The sequence below is a fragment of the Nannospalax galili genome, unplaced genomic scaffold (assembly GCF_000622305.1).
Source record: "Nannospalax galili isolate Female #2095 unplaced genomic scaffold, S.galili_v1.0 scaffold300, whole genome shotgun sequence".
In the NCBI taxonomy this organism is placed as follows: domain Eukaryota; kingdom Metazoa; phylum Chordata; class Mammalia; order Rodentia; family Spalacidae; genus Nannospalax; species Nannospalax galili.
Genome location: NW_008347322.1, coordinates 2568050 through 2587392, shown reverse-complemented (window position 1 = coordinate 2587392; position 19343 = coordinate 2568050). Strand labels below are relative to the sequence as shown.

Here is a 19343-nt window from a genome sequence, read left to right as displayed (position 1 = left end):
GTGTGTGAGAGAGAGAGAGAGAGAGAGAGAGAGAGAGAGAGAGAGATGTTTTGAGATAGCCCAGGATGACCTCAAACTTGAGACAATCCTCCTGCCTCAGGCTCTTGAATTCTTGATTACAGGCACGAGCTGCCCGCTGAGCTACAGAATTGAAGCTATACCGTGTCTGCTCTGGTGTCCTCCTTTGTAACTATCTGAACTCTATCCTATATGAGTCCCATGGCCCCTGGAGATGGACTCTGGCTCTCTATCCTTATCTGTAACATGAAGGTTACTATGAAGGATAGAATAGGACCCACTTGGCGCACAGAGTGTTTGGGAACTGGCCTTCTGTCCTCACATTCAGAATGTTGCTTACTTTCTGAAAGAGTCCTCAACATGAGCGTTCATGGCTGTGTAGTATTTCATCACCTGGATGTAAGGCACTTTACAATGGAGTTATGTCCCAGTGGAGCCACTGTAGATTGGAAATACCATTAATTCCCAATGCATTTGCTTCACCTTATCTACGGAACACCACAGCGTGGTATATCCTGCTGTAAACAAACTCACATTTCTGTTAGCTAGCCCACAGTTGGGCAAAACCATCATACACTAGGCCTCTCTTATAACAAAGCGCTGGGTAGCTGGTGGAGTTTGTTGAGCCCTGTACTCAGACTGTAAACTAGCACAACTGCCTGGGAACACTTCTTCTGCCCCATCAGAAAATTGAAAGATCATGAGCAGAAACACCTTCAGTTGGGGGGGCCTTGGGATTTGAGCGCAGGAGGCCATAGAAGGCAGGAGCCCCGGCCAGCCCAGTAAGTGGGTCTCTGGGCACCTCAGCACTGGCAGAAGCAGATACCAGGGTTTCACCGCCCACATCCCAGGCCTGGAAGGTGGCCCCCTGTGAAACCCTGTTCTCAGTCAAAGGGTCACAGGCACAAGGAAGAAGGAAGTAGTGACCCAATGAAGGGTCTGGCAGGGCGAAATAGGGATGTTAGCTCTGCATCCTGTGGAGGCTGAGGGAGACATGTCTCCCAGGAGGATCTGAGAGTGGGTTGTGGGAACACAGAGCATCCTCCAGTCCAGGGTAGGCATGTGAGGAGGGAAAAGCAGGGGCGAGGGTAGAGCCCAGAGCCTGATGTGCACACCCCAGCTGGCAGAAGCAATCTTTGTCCAGGACAGTGCCGCCCTCCAGGTATGACAGGGACCCAAAGTGTTCGTGCCTAATCCAGGCCTCCTCTGCAGTTTCCTAAATGTTCCCTGCCCCAGCTCTGGTCCCCAGACAAGCCCATGTACCCATAGCAACCACAGCAACCATAGCTAACCCTAACCCTGTAATATGTGACCTAGCCCAACTCACCCTAGTCAGGCATACCCCACCCCCAAATCTGAGCCTTCCCTCAGTCCCAGGAACCTCCTCATGGTCTTGTTCTTTCTAGAAGGTTCTCCCCTTTTGACTGGCAACACTTGACTGTCCTTCAGGTTTGGGTTCAGAGCTGTTCTTCCTGGAACCTTTTCCTGCCTCCCCCAGACTAAGTCAGGAGCCCCGATTCCTTTGAGGATACTTCACAATCACAGCACTTGGCATTCCTTAACTGAAGAGCCAGGCAACCATCTCTTGTTTAATTAATACACTATTTACAGAGTGGGTTTACAGAAAGGCGAGCAGGTACTCGGGTGGCCGCTCGAGACCCCTCGTCCCCTGCAATAGGTTTTATGTTCACTGTGTCATACTTCTGCCATGCAGCTGTTACCGGTGTGAACATGCTTGTTAACTGCAGTTTGGAGCTGGTCTGAAGTTTGCCGGAGTTCTGACATGTGAAAAGTGTTATGAGCCCCCATCACAGTATCATAAGGGACAGTCTGGCTGCCCTAACCCCCAACCCAGGAGTTACTTGTTCACCCTCCCTCTTCCCCCGCCCCCAACTGCCTCCAGTCACTAACTTCACCATCGCTCCATTAGACCAGGTGCTCCGTCAGAGGAGGGACCCCGTCTGCTTTGCCGACCATTTAACTGTCTGCAGCTCAGAGCCTGTCATATTACAGGTGCCCAATAAATATTTTTCCTTGCATATTTTAATAAAAACAAGATTCCACTCAGCACACCAGTCAGCGATTTGTTTTTTCCAAATATTGACACTATGTTTTGGAAGTCTTCCCATTTCAGAACAAAGCTTGCACACACCTGCACACCTTCCCCCACTCCCCATTAATCTTGTGGGGTTTGGTTTGGTTTAGTTTTCTGGGACCAGGATTCTCTATAGCCCTAGCTGACCTGGAACTTGAGATTTTTCTGCCTCAGCCACACACACACACAGTCTCCCACAAGGACCTGCCACTAGCTAGGAGTCAGCTTTTCATTAGCATCCCCACATGGCCTCTCTCTCTCTCTCTCTCTCTCTCTCTCTCGCTCTCGCTCTCTCGCTCTCTCGCTCTCTCTCTCTCCCCCAGAAGCAAGTGTGGTCACCCCAAAACTTTGAGTGTAAATATTTTCAGGTGTCTTTTAAGAGAGACTTTAAGAGCCATAGGTGCAACAGCATTGAGACATATCAAAATACCCTCAGTGTCAAAATTTCCGACTGCCACCCCCCAACCTTGTGTGCGTTCTGATGTGTGTTTGAACCAAAGTCCAGCCAGGCACACACAGCCTCCGATTTGACGTTCCTCCAGGGTGCAGTGGAGTCTCTTCCCTCCCTCTGGAACCCCCTCCTGCCCCTCCTCTGGGCCCCCTCCCTCCTCTGAGGCCCCTCCCTCCTCTGGGCCCCTCCCTCCTCTGGGCCCCTCCCTCCTCTGGGCCCCCTCCCTCCTCTGAGGCCCCTCCCTCCTCTGGGCCCCTCCCTCCTCTGGGCCCCTCCCTCCTCTGGGCCCCTCCCTCCTCTGGGCCCCCTCCCTCTGCTGCAGTCTCCACCCTCTGCCATGCTATTAAACAGCCTGGCCCTCAGTGTAGACAGTGTGCCTCCCTTGGCCTGGCCTATGTGGGCTGCATCTCTCCTTGGTGCTGTTCAGTATGTGACTCTGTCCTCTGCATTTCTGGTCCATACTTGATCTAATTCAAGTTCTCTTCCTATGGTGAGCCAGCTTCGAGAAAGTTCCTGCTCTGGGTTGTCTCTGTCTGTGATGTTTGGGGCTATCACTGCTCAGTGCACTCGGCCCTCCATTCGGTAGGAGCCCCAGGTTCTATCACGGAAGGTGTCTATAAGAAGGAACTTCCCCGTGCTGACTTCAGGTTGCCCTGCAGTACAGCTCATGTAGGACAGGTGAGATCAGTGCTTGCCAGTCTCCCTTTATTTACCAGTTTTCAGAGTAATGCGCTGCCTGTAAATATTTGAAGGTGTGGTGAATAATACATGTGTGGATTAACTGACAGGCTGGGGAGCTGGTGTTCTCTCCGTCACCCTAACCCTGCAGCCCAGAGCAAGGACCTGTATGTACAGGCTGTGGGCAGCTCTTGCTACCTGTCACCTGGCAACCAGCCTCAGTTAAAGGTTAAAATGGAACTGGGGATGTGGCTTAGTTGGTAGAGTGTTTACCTAGTGTGCACAAAATCTTGGGCTCCATCTCCAGCACATTAAAAAAGAAAAAATAAAGCTGGGCATGGTGGCGCAGGCCTGTAGTCCCAGCACTTGGGAGGCAGAGACAGGCGGATCTCTGTGAGTTCAAGGCCAGTCTGGCCTACATAGTGAGTTCCAGGACAGCTGGGGCTGCAGGGAGACCCTGCTTCAAAAAGAGAAAGAAAAAAACAATAGTTGTGGGCCAGTGAGATGGCTCAGCAGGTAAAGGCCACTGTCCCAAAGCCTGATGACCTGAGTCCCATCCCCTGGACCCACATGGTAGAAGGAAAGGACTATCTCCCAGGCTGTCGTCTGACCTCCACATGCATGCAATGGCGTACACACATAAACACAAAATAATTTGATTTAAAAAAATTGTGGTGGGGCTGGAGAGATGCTCAGTGGTTAAGAGTGCAGGCTGCTCTCACAGAGGACCCAGCTTTGGTTCCTAACACCCACATAGTTGCTAAGTCCATATCTCCAGTTCCAGGGGATCCAACGCCCTGTTCTGACCTCCAAAGGCACTGCATGCACAGGTGCACTTACATATATACAGGCAAAACGCTCATACACATAAAATAAATCTTTTTTTAAATTTTTTTTTATTTTGTAGTGATCCACACTTGTAATCCCAGCACCTGGGAGGTAGAAGCAGGAGGATCAGAAGTCAAAGTCATCCAGGCTAGTCTGGACTATGTGAGACCTTGCCTCAAAGGAAAAAAAAAAAAAAGCTCAGTGGTCAGCTTGCTGAAACATTGGGGTCAGGGAATCTGGCCACCCATCCCACCCAAGACGCAAGAGCAGAAAGTTCTAGATTGCGGCCTCAGAGGGGAGCTAAGACCAACCTCAGGGGTTCCAGGACAGTGCTGCTTGGGAAAAAGCTCCAGACCTTGGAGAGAAGTCTGGAGAATCTGAAGTCCATGACCAGTGTCCTCTGAGGCCCCTTCCAGCCCAGCCCAGCCTGGGCCTGGCCCCTCCTGAAGGCTTGCCTTTGCCAGAGGCCGAGGGCCTCCCCTGGAGCTCGCTGACCTCCCCCTCCTCTGCTCCCCTTAGATGCAAGTGCAACTTACATGCCAACCTGTGCTCCGTGCGTGAGGGCAGCCTGCAGTGCGAGTGTGAGCACAACACCACTGGCCCTGACTGCGGCAAGTGCAAGAAGAACTTCCGCACGCGAGCCTGGCGCGCCGGCTCCTACCTGCCGCTACCCCACGGCTCTCCCAACGCCTGTACGTATACAGCCAAATGTGGCTGCGCTCTCCACTCTGTGCCCCAGAACATGGGTCACACATACACACAGAAACATACAAGCATGCACACACATCACAGATGTGCAGATATGCATGGGCATGTACCCTTGGGGACGCTTACTCACACACACACATAAAGAAACACAAGTGCACACACATCTTTTCAGGAGCCTTAGAACAAGACCCTCTACCCCCACCCTGCCCTCTAAGCTGCTCCTCTAGCCCGGGCGTGTGACTGGTGCTGGGCTATTCTTCACCCTGAGGGCAGGGCAAGAGACCTCCTGGAATCACAGGACAAGGGGTACAGGCGTATGCACCCCGATAATGAGTGTTGGTGGGCTGTCAGCAGCATGTCGCACAGTGCCTCACACTGCCTGTTCCCCTCCTGACGCCACCCCTGCACCCTCAGCCTAGCTTCTGGCAGTTGAGCTCCAATATTCCCATTTTGCCGAAGTGTCCTTTGAGGCCCTCACCTGAGCCGCTCCTTTCAGACCATCTTGCTCTCAGCCATATCACGGGAGCCATGTCAGGGTTTTGCCCACACATGTCTGCATTTTGAGTTCCCTTTGGGGGATCCCCACTCTTGAGGGACCTCCAACATGGGCTCCATGAAAATATGGCTCCCAGAAATCCCTGGGCTGCAAATGTGGCTGACCCCACAATGAGTGCTCTAGAGGCCCCAGGGGTGTCATTGATGCCTGAGAGGTGCCAAATGGTCTGTCCAACCTGAAGCTACGAAAGGTTCTGTTCCCACCGGAGGCCTCCCTGAGCCCTCACAACACCACAGGAGTGTCATGACTGCTACCCACCCTCTAGGTGAGCACCCTCCTGATTCCAGTCAGTCCCAGCTAGTCTGGGACCTCAAGGCCACATCCTGACCCAATGGCACAGCCAAGACCAGGCAGAGTTCCCGAGCCACCTGTCCCATCTGGCACCCTCCCTCACCCTTGAAAGATTCATGTGGCTTTAGGCTGATCAAAGCTGAAGCTGAGGCAAGGCAGTGACAGGCGCATCTCCGTGGGCCACGGCCAGCACCGTGACAAGCCTTTGAAGGGGTGACTCACCAGGCTCTGCATGGCACTTGAGGGTCTTCAAAGGCACAGAGGGAGCTTGGTGGACTGCTGGCCTGCCCCCTGCCTGGCTCCCTCCTCCTGGGTGCCTGTCCCTGTCTCTTTGTGTCCTGAACTTTCTCATGGTCTGTCATCAGTGCCACTCCCTGGTAGCTTGTCTCACCCTCCATCTGTCCTGCAGCCCCCACCCCCACCCCATCACTTCTGCCTGAGTTCTTCCTCAGCCTCTGCCTGCCCACCTCTACCATCATAGATCATAGATCAAGACCTCTATTGCAATCTACCTAGGAGGGCCACTGTCCCCGCGCCCTGCCTAACCAGCAGACAGACCCTAGAGTGGCCTTTATGTGACATGAGTCCCCACCTCCCTTCAAGGAGCGGGCAGGCTCCCAAACCCCACCTCACCCCAACTTCCCTCCACCTGCCTCCTCCCCAGGCCTCCTCTTTACAACTACAGGGCCACCTTCCTCTAGGGACCCACCTGCTACAAAGCCCTCAGTGTCATGGGAATGAAACCCCACCTTGTCAGCCCCCCCCCAGTCACCTTCCCCTCCCCCTATCACTTCCCACCTAGTCCCGAAGTCCTTCACAACCATTTTCCTCCACTGTGTCCCTGTGCCTTCCCCACCCTCAGAGCCCAGCTTGGAGGTCATCTTGCCTCTCTGCACCCCACCCCCAGGGCCTGTGAGTCCTTGCTTCTCAGCTCCCACAATCCCGAGGTCTCCTTTTTGTCTCCTGCGCGTGGTAGCTGCAGAGGTGTGTTGGTAAAGGCTGGAGTCAATGTCAGGAGACCCACTGTCCTTTCTCATGAAGCCCATGGCCAGGTCATTCCTTTTGTGACTGTGACAGTTCTTACCCAGAGATGGTGACACCTCTGGTCAAACCAGTTCCCTCCCAGCAGAGGCACCAGAGACCCGGATTCAGCCTTTCACCTTGCCATGTCTCTTAGCCAGCTACACTGCCATTTTCCAGATGAGGATTCTGCCCATGAAGACTTTATCCTGCCCTTGGGGGCCTGAATGTCTGAGGAAGGTTTGGCACTCATCACGCAGTGTCCCATATGTAAAACGAGCTGAAAACAGCCCTCAGTCAGTGGGCTGTGAGAGTCCCCAGACCATGCGGCCCAGAGGCTGCCCCTGTGACCGAGCAGGCGCTCAGGTGCTAAGTCTCCTTCCCATCAGTGGACTCTGCCCCCAGCACACCGTCCTGTGCCCAGGAGGGAGGGGGCGGCCGGGTCCTCTGCCCAGCACCGTCTCTGTAATTCTTTTATCTCCCTGCAGGTGCTGCTGCAGGCTCGGCCTTTGGTAGTAAGTACACTGCATGCCTCGCAGGCTCTGCAGCCCATGGAGTGGAGAAGGGGCTGCTGGCCCCTCCTAATCATGCCCACCTGCTCTCGTCTCTCATCTGGGTCTCCCAGGAACTTCCTTCCTGCTGCTTTGGAAGAAGGGCGGGGCCTTTGTGTATTTCCTGCCCAGAGCCCTGTGTGGACTCCCTACTCCTGGCTTACTCCACTCCTGCCTCTGTACAGAGCCAGGAAGAGGTTCCCTCCCTACCAATGGCAGTATCTGTTCCAGTCTGACCATGGTGTACCTCACTCCAGGCGGCCCACATACCCGGCCTGCTCTGCCATGCGGCTGAAGGGGCCAGGTCTGGTCCCCATGCTCTGAATGTCTAGGTCAGCTCGGTGCCCAGGGCATGTCAGAATGGGGAGGGCCATCTGCAGAAGGACTTCAGGTCCTAGAAGTCCCAAGGAGGGTGAGGGCAGCTAATTGCCTGATTCTCAGGAGACCATCACTATCTGGACCTCCTCCTAAACACTCCACTGTGGGGAGCAGGACACTGTAGTACATCACTTATTTTTTTAAATATTTTATTTATTATTTTTATTTTATGTTTTATGTGTATGTTTTGCCTGTGTGTATGTAAGTGCACCCATGTCATCAATACCCACAGAGACCAGAAGAGGGCATTGGACCCTAGAACTGGAGTCACAAAAGGTTGTTAGCCACCACATGGGTGCTGGGACTCGAACCTGGGTTCTCTGCAAGAGTAGCCAGTGCTCTTAACAGCTGAGCCATCTCTCCAATCCCTGTATCTCATTTATTTAAACCCTGCAACCCCCACCTCCCCAGAAGGCTCTACCACCTGCTCCAAGAGTCAGCAGGAAAGGGCTTGCCAGTCAAACTGTGGCAGGCCCACCACCCCTTGGGGATGCTTCCAGGGACATACCTCCCTCTACCATGACTCTGTGGGGCTATATCCTGACTATCCCTCCTCAACCAGGCTGACCCCCCTTTGGGATGCCAGTAGGCAGACAGGGCATCAGAAGGAAGCCAGACCCAGGGGACACTGGTCTGTGCCACCACTCCACCACCTCTATAAGTGACAGCGTCTCTGGGTGCTTTTCCCATGTCTTGCCAGGCACCAGCAGGTCCCGGAAAGACCCTGCTCCTAAAGTTCCTGTGGCCACTAAAGCCACAAAAAGGGGCCCCACCACTTCCAGCTCCTCCACCTCTACCACTCAGGTCCCCATTGCCCCCAGCACCCGACAGCCCACGGGTAGGTACCAGAGTGCACCCAGGAGAATCCTCTGCCTCCCCTGATGCCTCCCTCAGCCCTGGGGAGAGCAGGCACTTGCCTCTTAGAGTAGAAACAGCTAGCACCCTAGCCCCAAGACAGCACTGGCTGAGGGGGTCCCCAGGCCCTTTAGGATAACCAGCCCAGCCTGGAGCCCCAGCCAGGAAAGGTAGGCATCCATTCAAACTCCCAGAATCATCTTCCTGCCCTTGAAGGCATTGCCAAAAGGGGCCCAGAGACCAGTGTGACCAAGGGAACGGGGCACCTTGTAGGAGGGTGCCCATGGTAGCAAGTCCACCAAGACAGTCAGCCAAAGAGGGCACTTTATGATCCAAGCATGCTTTGTGGTCTGTCCATGGAGGTAGCTCAGGCCCTGTCCCCATTTGGCCACCCACTGGGACCACTGTCCTGCTGCTGGCCAGTAGAGAGGACAGAGTGGAATTAGAGGAGGAGGCCAGGGCAGGAGGAGCCTTGGGAGGAGCTAGACTCCTAGGCACCCGTGAACCCAGACAAGCCCAAGCCAACTTCCTGCCCTGGTGTCACTGAGTTCAAGACTGGCCCCATTGCAGGGGCCTGCAGATACACACAGGCCTGCAGACCTGGCTGGCTGTTTCCCTTCCCAAGGCAGGATCTGTGCATACAGGAGGTGTGGGATCCTGGTGTGTTCCTCTGGACTCAACTCACCTGGGGAATCTTGCTAGGGCCTGCCCACTGTAGATGTTGGGAGTCTGAAAAGATTCTTCCTTCTAGAGGATACCAGCAAGATGGTCACACCCACCCCCACCTCCTGTAGGGAGGACAGAGCTGAGACTACTTGCTCCTTGAACAAGTCCTGGGTCTAAATCCCTGACATATTCTTCTCTCTGATTTAGTGAATCTGCCTAGCCACCCCCTTCTCATAGACAACATCTAAGAGCAGAGACCCCTCTGGCAGCTGGGGAGGGATCCACCTCACACTCAGGTTCCTTCCAGGACAGCCCAGCCCTGGCCTGGGCCCGCCTGCCTCCATCTGCCAGGTGGGGCGGCCTCTCCAGGTGTGGTCACAGCCTTGAGACCCTCACCTTCCCAGGCCATCTCACTCAGCTCCCCAGGAGCCATTACACCACAGCTCTCATTCTCCCTGAATCCCTCCTCTCCATGGAGACTTGTGCAAGGGGCCCGAGCCCAGCTGTCAGGAATCCTGTTAGGGTGAAGGACCCCATCCCTAAGACTTATGGGCTTTAAGGGAATTGAATTGAACACCTGCACACACATGCACATGAACCCACACATTCATGTACACACATGCCTATACACATATGAAGGACACCCATCACTCACACACATGCATACCACTTCTATATATATTATAGAAGTAGAGAAGATCATCACAACTGAATGCTGGTTTTATGAGAGAAGAGAGAGAGAGAGAGAGAGAGAGAGAGAGAGAGAAAGAGAGAGAATCCCAAGGTCCCAGAATCCTGAGACACAGGGCTACATCACAGGACTCCATCAGCTACCTGCCTCCTCTGCTACCCAGGGCTACTTCCCTCAGGCTCCAGCTGCTGGGAGGTAGGGCCTCCTTTAAGACACAATTAACATGGCTCCTTGATCCCAAAGGGCCAGATGGAGCCTCCGCTGTAGTCTTGGCACAGGACACAGGACACCTGAATATGTCCCAGCACAACCCAGATAAGAGCTTTGTCTCCTCAGACCCAGCACCTTCCAACAGGTGCTAGCCTCTCCAGGCTAGAGCCCAGCTGGGCCTTGAAGCCCCAGCCCACATTTTTTTTATCTCTTTCCCTGTCAAGCTGTCTGGAGAACAGTGCTGTGGCTGGATAGAAGCTGGAGCCCCTTAATCCTTCCCAGCATCCTGATGGGAATGTGGGGAGCCAGGCTCTGAAGCAAAATGCCTTCGGGGTGGTTTTATCATGGTTCTAATTAAGCCCTTGCCAATTTGGGTCCTGCAGCCCTGTCTCCTCATTGAATACCATATTAATGTCAATTTGATGCCCAAAGGCTTCAGGCTCACAGCTGAAAACCTCCTGCTGACTTTAGCTGGTAGGCTTTCTTCTTTGCCCATCAACCACCACAGATAATCCCCTTCCGAATTGGAAAACATCAGCCCTCCCCACCCCTCCCGAGTCTGTCCTTTGAATTCTGCACAGAGCAGTTGCTGCCTGAGCTCCTTGCTTTGTGTCCAGTTCTGGGAACTGGATGTTATGGTGTAGAGGGTTGGTGACTCATGTTGGAGTCCCTTGTGAAGATGAACTCAAGCCAGAATCAGGAGTGGGAAAGGCGGTGATCAGAACGGTGGATTAGACATGGGATAACACCCCCCGGAGACCTTCTAGTCTCTTTCTGGACATGTATGGCATCTTGGCCAGGATGCTGTCCCTCATCATGGCATTAGCCTGAGACTCAGTGCAGAGAGGTCTAGCCTCACACACAGGACTCAGTCTCACCCCTTCCTCAGTTGGAATCACAGAGACAGGAGAGTCCCTGAAGGCGAGTGTCCCAGCGAAGGAAGGACTGTCCAAAACCCACAGAGCCTTGGAGCATGGGGGCCTCCTCTTGTCAGGCTTCAGTGTGTAGGTACCGTCTGTGGTCTTCAGTAGTATAGATGCTGCCTCTGTAGTGGATTTGGACCCAGGTCCTTAGGCCAGTGTAGACAGAACCTCTCCTCTAAAGCTGCTTCTCACAGGGGCCTCTGAAGGGTGGGGTGTCACCCCTCGCATGACTTGATTTCTTCTCTTCTTCCTCCCAAGAACTGACCAAGCCATCTACAGCTGTCCTTCTTGGGGTCAGCTCCCACTGGCCCCAAGTGTCCACCAGTGTGGAAGGTGTGGGGCAGGGTCTGGCAGGCCTGAGCCCACAGAAACTCCATCTTAGATCCTTGGGTCACCTACCTCTGTCATGGGTGTAGAGGGCTTACATCATGGTGGGGACCCTGCACAGGAGAGGACCCCTAAAAACTGAGGCAAGGGGTGGAGCAGGAACTCAGGGTAAAAGCAACGAGGGGACTCCTGCTCCATGCCTACCTCTACCCTTCTTGGAAACCAGTGGGTGGCCAGGGTATAGGGGCTCATCTGAAGCCATAGATGGACATGCATGAGAAACACATGGGCTGGCTCGGCTCTCTAAGAAGGAAGAACGTCCTGAGCCCCAGCTCACCTGTTCCCAGCCCTGTGGTTTCTACCCACACCTCATCAAGAACCTAGGGTTCCCCCTTCAGCCCCAGCAATGAATGAATAGAAAGGCTTTGTGAGCTGTCCGCTGGCAACTGATTGCAAAACTAGGGAGGGTCAGAAGTTTGCCTCTTCCCATCCCAGAGGCGTCTTCTCTAGTGATGAAGACAGCGGTCACCTCCTTGCTGTGGACCCACTGAAGCACCACAGGGTCCTAGAGGGGAAGCACAGGCAGAAATTCTCCTGGGGTAGCGTGTGCTTACGTCCAAGTGTAGGACTGGGGCCCCAGTGGGATTTCTGGAAGGGGAAGGCGGTGCTGCCTGCATGCATGGCTTGATGACATTTTGTGAGTCAAATCCAGGAACAGTAAAGGACTCAGCTGAAGGAGGGAGATGCTTTCCATTGTAAAAGAGATGTGGTCTTTTTTTTTTTCCTTCTCTTTGAGACAGGGTCTTCCTGTAGCTCCAGCTGTCCTGGAACTCACTATGTAGACCAGGCTGGCCTTGATCTCACAGAGATCCTCTGCCTCCCAAGTGCTGGGATTAAAGGCATGAGCCACCATGCCCGGCAATTGGAGATGTGGTCTTAATGCCAGGTTTAGACTTGTGATTTGATGCCCAGGGGAGGGGACAAGACAAAAGTAGATGTCCAACTACATTCACTTTCAATCAGCCAAAAACTGGAGTGTCAGCAAATGTCTTAGCAAGGTGGAGGATTGTTAGGGGATGGAAAAGGTATTTGGGGATTGGTCCAACAGCTGTGGAGGCGGTCTCAGGGGACACGTGGCAGGGCTGGCTCTTTGAGCTGATAGCTACTCTGTGTCATCTCTGCAAGGTGCTTCAACCTGGGGCCCTGAGACTGGCCTGGCTCCACGCCTGAGGGTCATGTGGTCTTTCCCTGCCTCAAATGTGTTCAGGTGACAAGGTTGCCCAGAGCCAGCCAGAGGCACTCAAAAACCTTGGTTCAGCTTCTCCCTGGTGCAACTGCCTGCCCTGGTGATGACCATGGCAGATGTGAGTGCTTGTTTCTCGTCTCTCTAAGCTGTGGCCACCTCTGCCGACGCCCCTGCCCACGCCAAGGGCTCCAACCTTTTCCAGCTCAAGCCTAAATCCCCTCAAGTGATTCCCATTGAAGAATTCCAAGGTAAGGGGATGGTCCTGGGCCAAGCCAGCCCTTAAAACATCTCTTTCCCAGTCCACTGGAGGAAAAAACAAATGCAGGACAGAGGACCAGCTGGTGTTGGTTCAGAAAAGCCTGCTCGAGTAGCTGGGTCAAGGTTAAACTGAGTCTCCCTGGCTCCAAGGGCACTGGGAACAAGGATGAGTCAGAAGTCAACTTGGGCACAGTGGGCAGGCACACAGCAGGAGGAGGGGCTGCCAGAAATAACCCGTCCTGGCTCCCCTGGGAGGTATGGCCTAGGGGCTCATCTTGGTTGAAGCGAAATCTGGGACACTCGGGTCACCGGCACTGCTCTTGGGGACATCCGGAGGATGTTTCACTTCCTTAGTGTGTCTGGAGAGTAAGGTGAAGGGGCAGGCCATTGAGACCCATGGGTGGGCCCACCAGCTCTCCTAGACATATCTCAAAGGTATTTCCCTTGTATCTCCTGCACCCTTGACCATGTAGAGCTCTTCAGCCCCATCCTGCCCCATCCCAAGAGAGGACGGTAAGGTCCTTTAGAGATAGCTACTTGGATGGTATTCCAGCAGGGAGATTCTCGTCCTTCCTCCTGGCTTTCTCATTCAGTGGCACGGGGGTGTTGAGTCCGTTTGGAAGGACAGGAAAGGATGTCCTGGTTCTGCAGCAGAGAAGTGACACTCCACATTGAACTCTGCCATTTCATGATGTCATGGGAGTCACTCCAAGTCCTGGAACCCTTGCCCCAGGTGGTGATGGAACTTAGAGCCATTGAAAGATCAACCCAAGAACCTTGTGCGGTAGACTGAAAATGTGGCTTAATTGGTAGAGTGCTTGCTTTGGCATGCATGAAGCTCTGGGTTAGATCTCCAGCACAGTGTTAACTGGGTGTGACGGCGCTCAACTATAACCCCAGGAGGTGGAGGTAGGAGGAACAGAAGTTCAGCATCATCCACAGCTACAAATTGAGTTAAGGTCAGCCTGGGCTGACATGGGACTCTGTCATAAACAACAACAAAACACTTGTGGGAGGGGTTGTAAAAGGTCTCACAATGGCCCAAGGGTGGCTTTCCTTGGTTTGCACTGAGCATTGAGTCAGAATTGGGCTGGGACGACGGGGAGCCAGGAGATAGATGCCCAGGCTCTCGCAAATGCTAGCACTTTGATCAAACCAAATCTGTGGAGAATTCAGGCTCATACGAGCAGGTTCTGTGAGGATAGGGACAGAAGGCCGCTACCTCCCAGCCCTCTTCCAAAGCAGCTTGAGAGGAAGGCTGGCCCACTCCATCCTAGCCACACTGATGTATAGCTCCATCCATCCATCCTCACAAATGTGGAACCCCGGCACTGCCCTCTGCAAACACAGTCCACAGCATGACCCTGCCCTCCTGACACAAATCATTTTCTAATCAACCCTGGCACATGTGCATCCTCCAGAGAGCACTTTGCCCTGGCACCAGCTAGGTATTAGCAGAGGCTGGCTCCCTGATTCCTTGTATACAGGCCTCTCTCTACAGGGCTTAAAGCTAGCAGGCCTGTCTCTTCCTGAGTGCTAATGGAAATATCCCAGGCATGGACCCCCTTCCAGATCCTTCTCCAAAGATGCCTCTTCCCACCCACCCCTGCATGTTCTGAGGTGTAGCCCTCCTCGATCCCTGCCTCAGTTTCTCCAAATGCTCACTGACCACTGGTTTTTTTTCTCCTGCTTGGCTGGCTCAGACTGTGAATGCTACGGTCACTCCAACCGCTGCAGCTACATTGACTTCCTGAACGTGGTGACCTGCGTCAGCTGTAAGCACAACACGAGGGGCCAGCACTGCCAGCACTGCCGGCTGGGCTACTACCGAAATGGCTCTGCGGAGCTGGATGACGAGAACGTCTGCATCGGTGAGTGCCAGGGGCAGTGTCGGGTGGCTCTGGGGACCCCTGGATCAGAATCACCTAGGGAGGTACAGACACCCAGTCTCCGGCTGGGTACCTCTGGGGACAGAAGGCCTCGATCTGTTGCCAGTGGTCCCCAGCCCCCTGCAGTTCTCTGTCAGGCACTAGAGGCCCTGATACTAGTTAGCCAGAGGCTTGCTGGGTTGTGTGCCTTTGGGCTATGTGTCTCTAGGCTCCTCATAAAGCTGGGAGGTGGACTAGGTGGAAGGTCTCTAACACCTTTGTTGCTGAAGCTCTCCTTCAAAGTCAGACTTATAAAGCTGTACCTGCCTCAGCCTGCCTCCGTAGAGCTCTCTTCCAGGACTGGCTTTGAGGGAGGGAAGTCCCATGGTGTCCTTGAGCCTGGACAGGGGACAGACACTAAAAGCCATAACCCCCAAGCAACACCTACTGGCCTGGAAGGGTGTGCAGGGCTGCCCACCTCCAGGCCTGCCTCCAGCAGAGGCTGGGTCTCAGACCTGGGGCTGCCTCACTGGGGCCAGCAGCCAGCAGGCCCACCACCCAGCCCCCACCTGGCCAGCTCAGCTGCAAAAGCTGGAGCTTGTCGGTCTGGATCTTGGCTGATGGCTTCAGATAATTCCATCAACTCTAAAGTGATCAAAACAGAATTGTGTTGCCAGCGTCTGCAGGGGCAGGGCAGGACCTCTGATCCGATTAAAGGTGCCCCCTTCCTCTCCCTGTCTGTCTCCATCTCAGGCCTAGGCTTCAAGCACTGGGGGCCGTACATCAGCCCCATACACAGTGATCCAGGAAACCAGCTGGAGCAGGCAGACAGAAGAGGCAGGCAGGGGAGAGGGGCAGGCGCAAGGGAGGAGTAGTCAGGGAGGAGGGGCAGACCTCAGGGGGAGCAGGAGGCGACACACACAGACATATACACACACCACAGTCTCCAGGACAGATGCCTGCCACCTGCCAGACTCTTAGGTCTTTGGGACTGGGAAGGATCAGCCTCCTCCAGCTGTCCAGAGAGGGTCAGGAACTGCCCCAGGCCACAAAGGGCCAGAGCTCCGGGTGTTGGACACCCAGCCGTGAGCTCCCTTGGATGCGGTGTGGAGAGCACTGCCAGAGTGTGCAGGGCTTGGTGGGGTCCCGGTGCCCAGTGCCCACAGGCCTCCCTGACCACACATACCCCGTGCCCTTGTCTACCCAGAGTGCAACTGTAACCAGATAGGCTCGGTGCACGACCGGTGCAACGAAACTGGCTTCTGCGAGTGCCGCGAGGGCGCAGTGGGGCCCAAGTGCGACGACTGCCTCCCCACTCACTACTGGCGCCAGGGATGCTACCGTGAGTGGGCCAGCCCCTGGGGGCGTGGCCTTGAGCCTCGGGGCGTGGTCCAGCCTAGTTGGGGGGCAACGTGGACAAGGCCTGGTGCTGGCTGGGGTGGGCTAGGAGCACGTGGGCACGGGGAGGGGCCTGATGCAACCTTGGGGAGGGGGTTCAAGGTGAGTTCCAGGGCCCCAGTGCGCTAGTGGGCGGAGTCCGTGGCAGATGGGCACCAGCAGGGAGGTGGAGCCGGGGGTTAGCCTGGAGCCGCCTGGAGTTGGCCAAGGGTGGAGGGTTTTGCACCCAGGAAATGAAGGCCTGGGGAGACCCGAGGGGTAAGGAGGGTGGGAGGGCGCTTCCGGTTCCTGCAGAAACATATGCAACGGGAGGTCCAGGCAGGGCTGGAAAGAGGGGCACACTGGCGGGGGGCGGGGGGAACGGGGTAGGCAGGGGACTGTTGCCATGGGAGCAGGGACGTTTCCCATCCAGTGCGTCCTGAGCCTCCCGCGGCCCCTGCTGGTCTGGGCAGCACCCCCCCAACCCCCACCCCGGGTATCCAAGGTACCCAGCCCTGCGTTGCAGAAGCCCGGACGCAGGGGAGGGGGTGGACCGGTGTGTCCCCCCACACACTCCAAGCTGCCTCAACTGCCCACTCCGCCCCGCAGCCAACGTGTGCGACGATGACCAGCTGCTCTGCCAGAACGGTGGCACCTGCGTGCAGAACCAGCGCTGCGCCTGCGCGGGCGGCTACACCGGCCTGCGCTGCGAGCATCCGCGGTGCGACCCTGCGGACCAGGACGCGAGGCTGGACTGCGACCGCGCGCCCGGCGCCGCCCTGCGCCCCAACGCCCTGCTTGGCTGCCTGCTCCTACTCGGGCTGGCCGCCCTCCTGGGCTGCTGACCCGCCCGGGGGACGCCCAGGGCCGGCGTCGGGGCCACAAGGGTGCGGCCGAGCTGCTCCCAGGTGCTACTCTGCAGAGTCCTCCCGCCTCCCTGCACCTGCCACGCCAGCGACTGCCTCCCACACACTCGGGACTTGGATTCCCTTTTACACACCCTGCCACCCTATCCCTTTTATTTTCCTTCTTTCTTTCTGTAATTGTTCCTTTTTTTTTTTTTTAATTTCTGGCAGTGAGATAAAGGGTCGGGAGAAATACTGCTCATCCCAACACCTGCAGGTCCCGCCCCCACCTCACATACACAGACTCTGCGCCTGTCCCTGGCTCCCAGCCACCAGCCAGCGGACCCGGATCTCCAGCTGCCTACAGTTCCAGTAGCAGACTTGATCCTCCTCTGTATTCTTTATTTTCTTTTGCACTTACCAGACCCCAGGCCCCCAATGAGGCCTGGTGACCAAGGACGCTCACCGTCTTGGGGGAGGAGAAGGACGATGGCTGGGAGAGGCAGGAATTTTGTTTTGTAGAGAACTATTTTTGTTTGTATTCACTGTCCCCTGTGAGGAGGGACTCAGATGGGAGCTGGTCACTGAGGGTGGCTGAGGGTGTACCCCTCGGAGAGTAAAGCGAGTTCACAGCTGCCTTCTGCCCACTTGCCTTCTGCATTGATGGATACCTGGGCAGGTTATCTATCAGGTTTGGGTAAATGGAAGAATCCATTTAAAAAAAAAAAAAAAGCCTTAAAGAAACGGTTCCCCATTGGGGCAACCCTTCCTCAGGATGGCCTCTCCTGCACCCCCCCCCCACATACCCAATCTCATCAATGGGCAAATCTGCTAGTAACCACATGGTAGGGGCTTCCCCAAACAGAGGTGATCACCTTTCCTCCAGCCCCCCAACTCCAGTGTATCTACTATGGAAGCCCCAGGGAGAGTTCCGAGGCTCAGCCCCATGCAATGATGTGTAACCCACTTCTGTGGCTATCTCACATCCAGAGCCTGGAGTCCAACGTCCAGTGACTCATAGCTGTTACCTTGGCTGCCACCTGCCTGGCCAGCCACAGCCCCCTGCTGGCCACAGAGTCCGGAAGTGGACTTCCCTTTTCCTTGTGAAGGCCAGAGAGGACTGTGAAAGGGACAAGGGGCAGTTGGAGAGTCAGGAGAGGAAGGGTCCAAGAATTCAGAGTCCACCTGGCTGGGCACTTTGGTATGTGGCTCTATGTCTTGGGGGGTCCGGGTCCCCTCTGCCTGCCTCCTATCTTTCACCTCCAAGCAGCCTGTGGCTTCCCACCTCCCTGTACTGACATCTGCCAGCTGCAGCTGCTCTTTCTAAGTCTCGCTGTCTCCAGGCTTAGAAGACAAGCTTCACTCAAGTCCCTGAAGCAAAGCTCAGACAGAGCTAAGCAAAACTTGGCCTTGGGAATAACATGAGGGAGAGCTCAGAGAAGGCTGGCCATGTGCAGCTGCATGTTGACTATGACTGAGGCCATGTCACCCCCTTCTGCTCTCTCACTGCGGGACTCAGCTCCATGGTCCAAGGAAGTGTTTCTGTCAGGCCCTGTACGTCCCTGCCTCCATCTTAAAAAAAAAATGTGTAGGCGTGTCCTGCCTGCATGTATGTAAGTGCACCTGTGTCATGCAATACCTGAGGATGACAGAAGACCCTTTGGATCCCCTGGAACTGGAGTTACAGACAATTATTAGCCGCCTTATTGGTGCTGGGATTCAAACCCAGGTCTTCTGTAAAAGCAGCCAGTGCTCTTAACCACTGAGCCCCTATGCCTCTGTCTTCACTTTTGCCACGAACAGGACCCCAAAGTGTTCAGGTAGACTAAAACACATCTCTGGGTTTCTTTGTGGATGAGAGTGGTCATGTGACACAGCTCTGACCAATGAGATGTAAACTGGAGTGGCAGGGCTTCCAGAAAGTTCCTAAAAGCCCTTACCCCTACCCTAGGTGTCCTAGTTTGTTTCTCCATTGCTGTGACAAAACACTCTGACCAATACGAACGTGGAGAGGAAAAGGTTTATTTGTCTTATATCTCCCAGGTCACAGTTCATCAGGCAGCCCAAGGTAGGAACTCAGGGCAGGAACCTGGAGGCAGGAGCTGGAGCACAGGCCATGGAGGAACGCTGCTTACAGGCTTGCTCCCTGGCCCCTACTCAGCCTGCTTTCTTATGCAGCACAGGCCCACCTGCCCAGGGGTGGCACCACCCACAGTGGGCTGGGCCCTCCCACATCACTCAACAATCAAGAAGGTGGCCTACAGACGTAGCCACAGGCCAGTCCAATGAAGGCAATTCCCCAATTGAGGCTCCCTCAACCCAGGTGTGTCAAGTTGACTTTAAAGTTATCCAGCACACTGGGCAAAGCCTCCTTTGGCCACATTGGGCCCTGGATCCTCTCCCAACGCTCTCCCTGGTGTTCCATCTGTGGACTGGAAGGTAGGAGCTGTCTGGCAACCCTGAGCATAAAGGTAGGACCCCCCCACTCCCCACCCCCTACCCC

General features: G+C 55.1%; 1 protein-coding gene across 8 annotated transcripts in view; it reads left to right on the top strand.

Annotated features, from left to right (window-relative positions):
- Ntng2 (netrin G2) overlaps positions 1-17753 on the top strand; it is a 71243-nt gene extending 53490 nt beyond the window's left edge. For all 8 annotated transcript variants that reach the window (XM_008843969.3, XM_008843966.1, XM_008843971.3 and 5 more), the window contains 5 exons: positions 4590-4762; positions 7134-7160; positions 14454-14621; positions 15826-15960; positions 16605-17753. In XM_008843969.3, coding sequence (XP_008842191.1) covers positions 4590-4762; positions 7134-7160; positions 14454-14621; positions 15826-15960; positions 16605-16840 — 739 coding nt within the window. In that variant the 3' untranslated portion in view covers positions 16841-17753. The remainder of the gene's footprint in view (positions 1-4589; positions 4763-7133; positions 7161-14453; positions 14622-15825; positions 15961-16604) is intronic.
- Positions 17754-19343: the final 1590 nt, after the last annotated feature.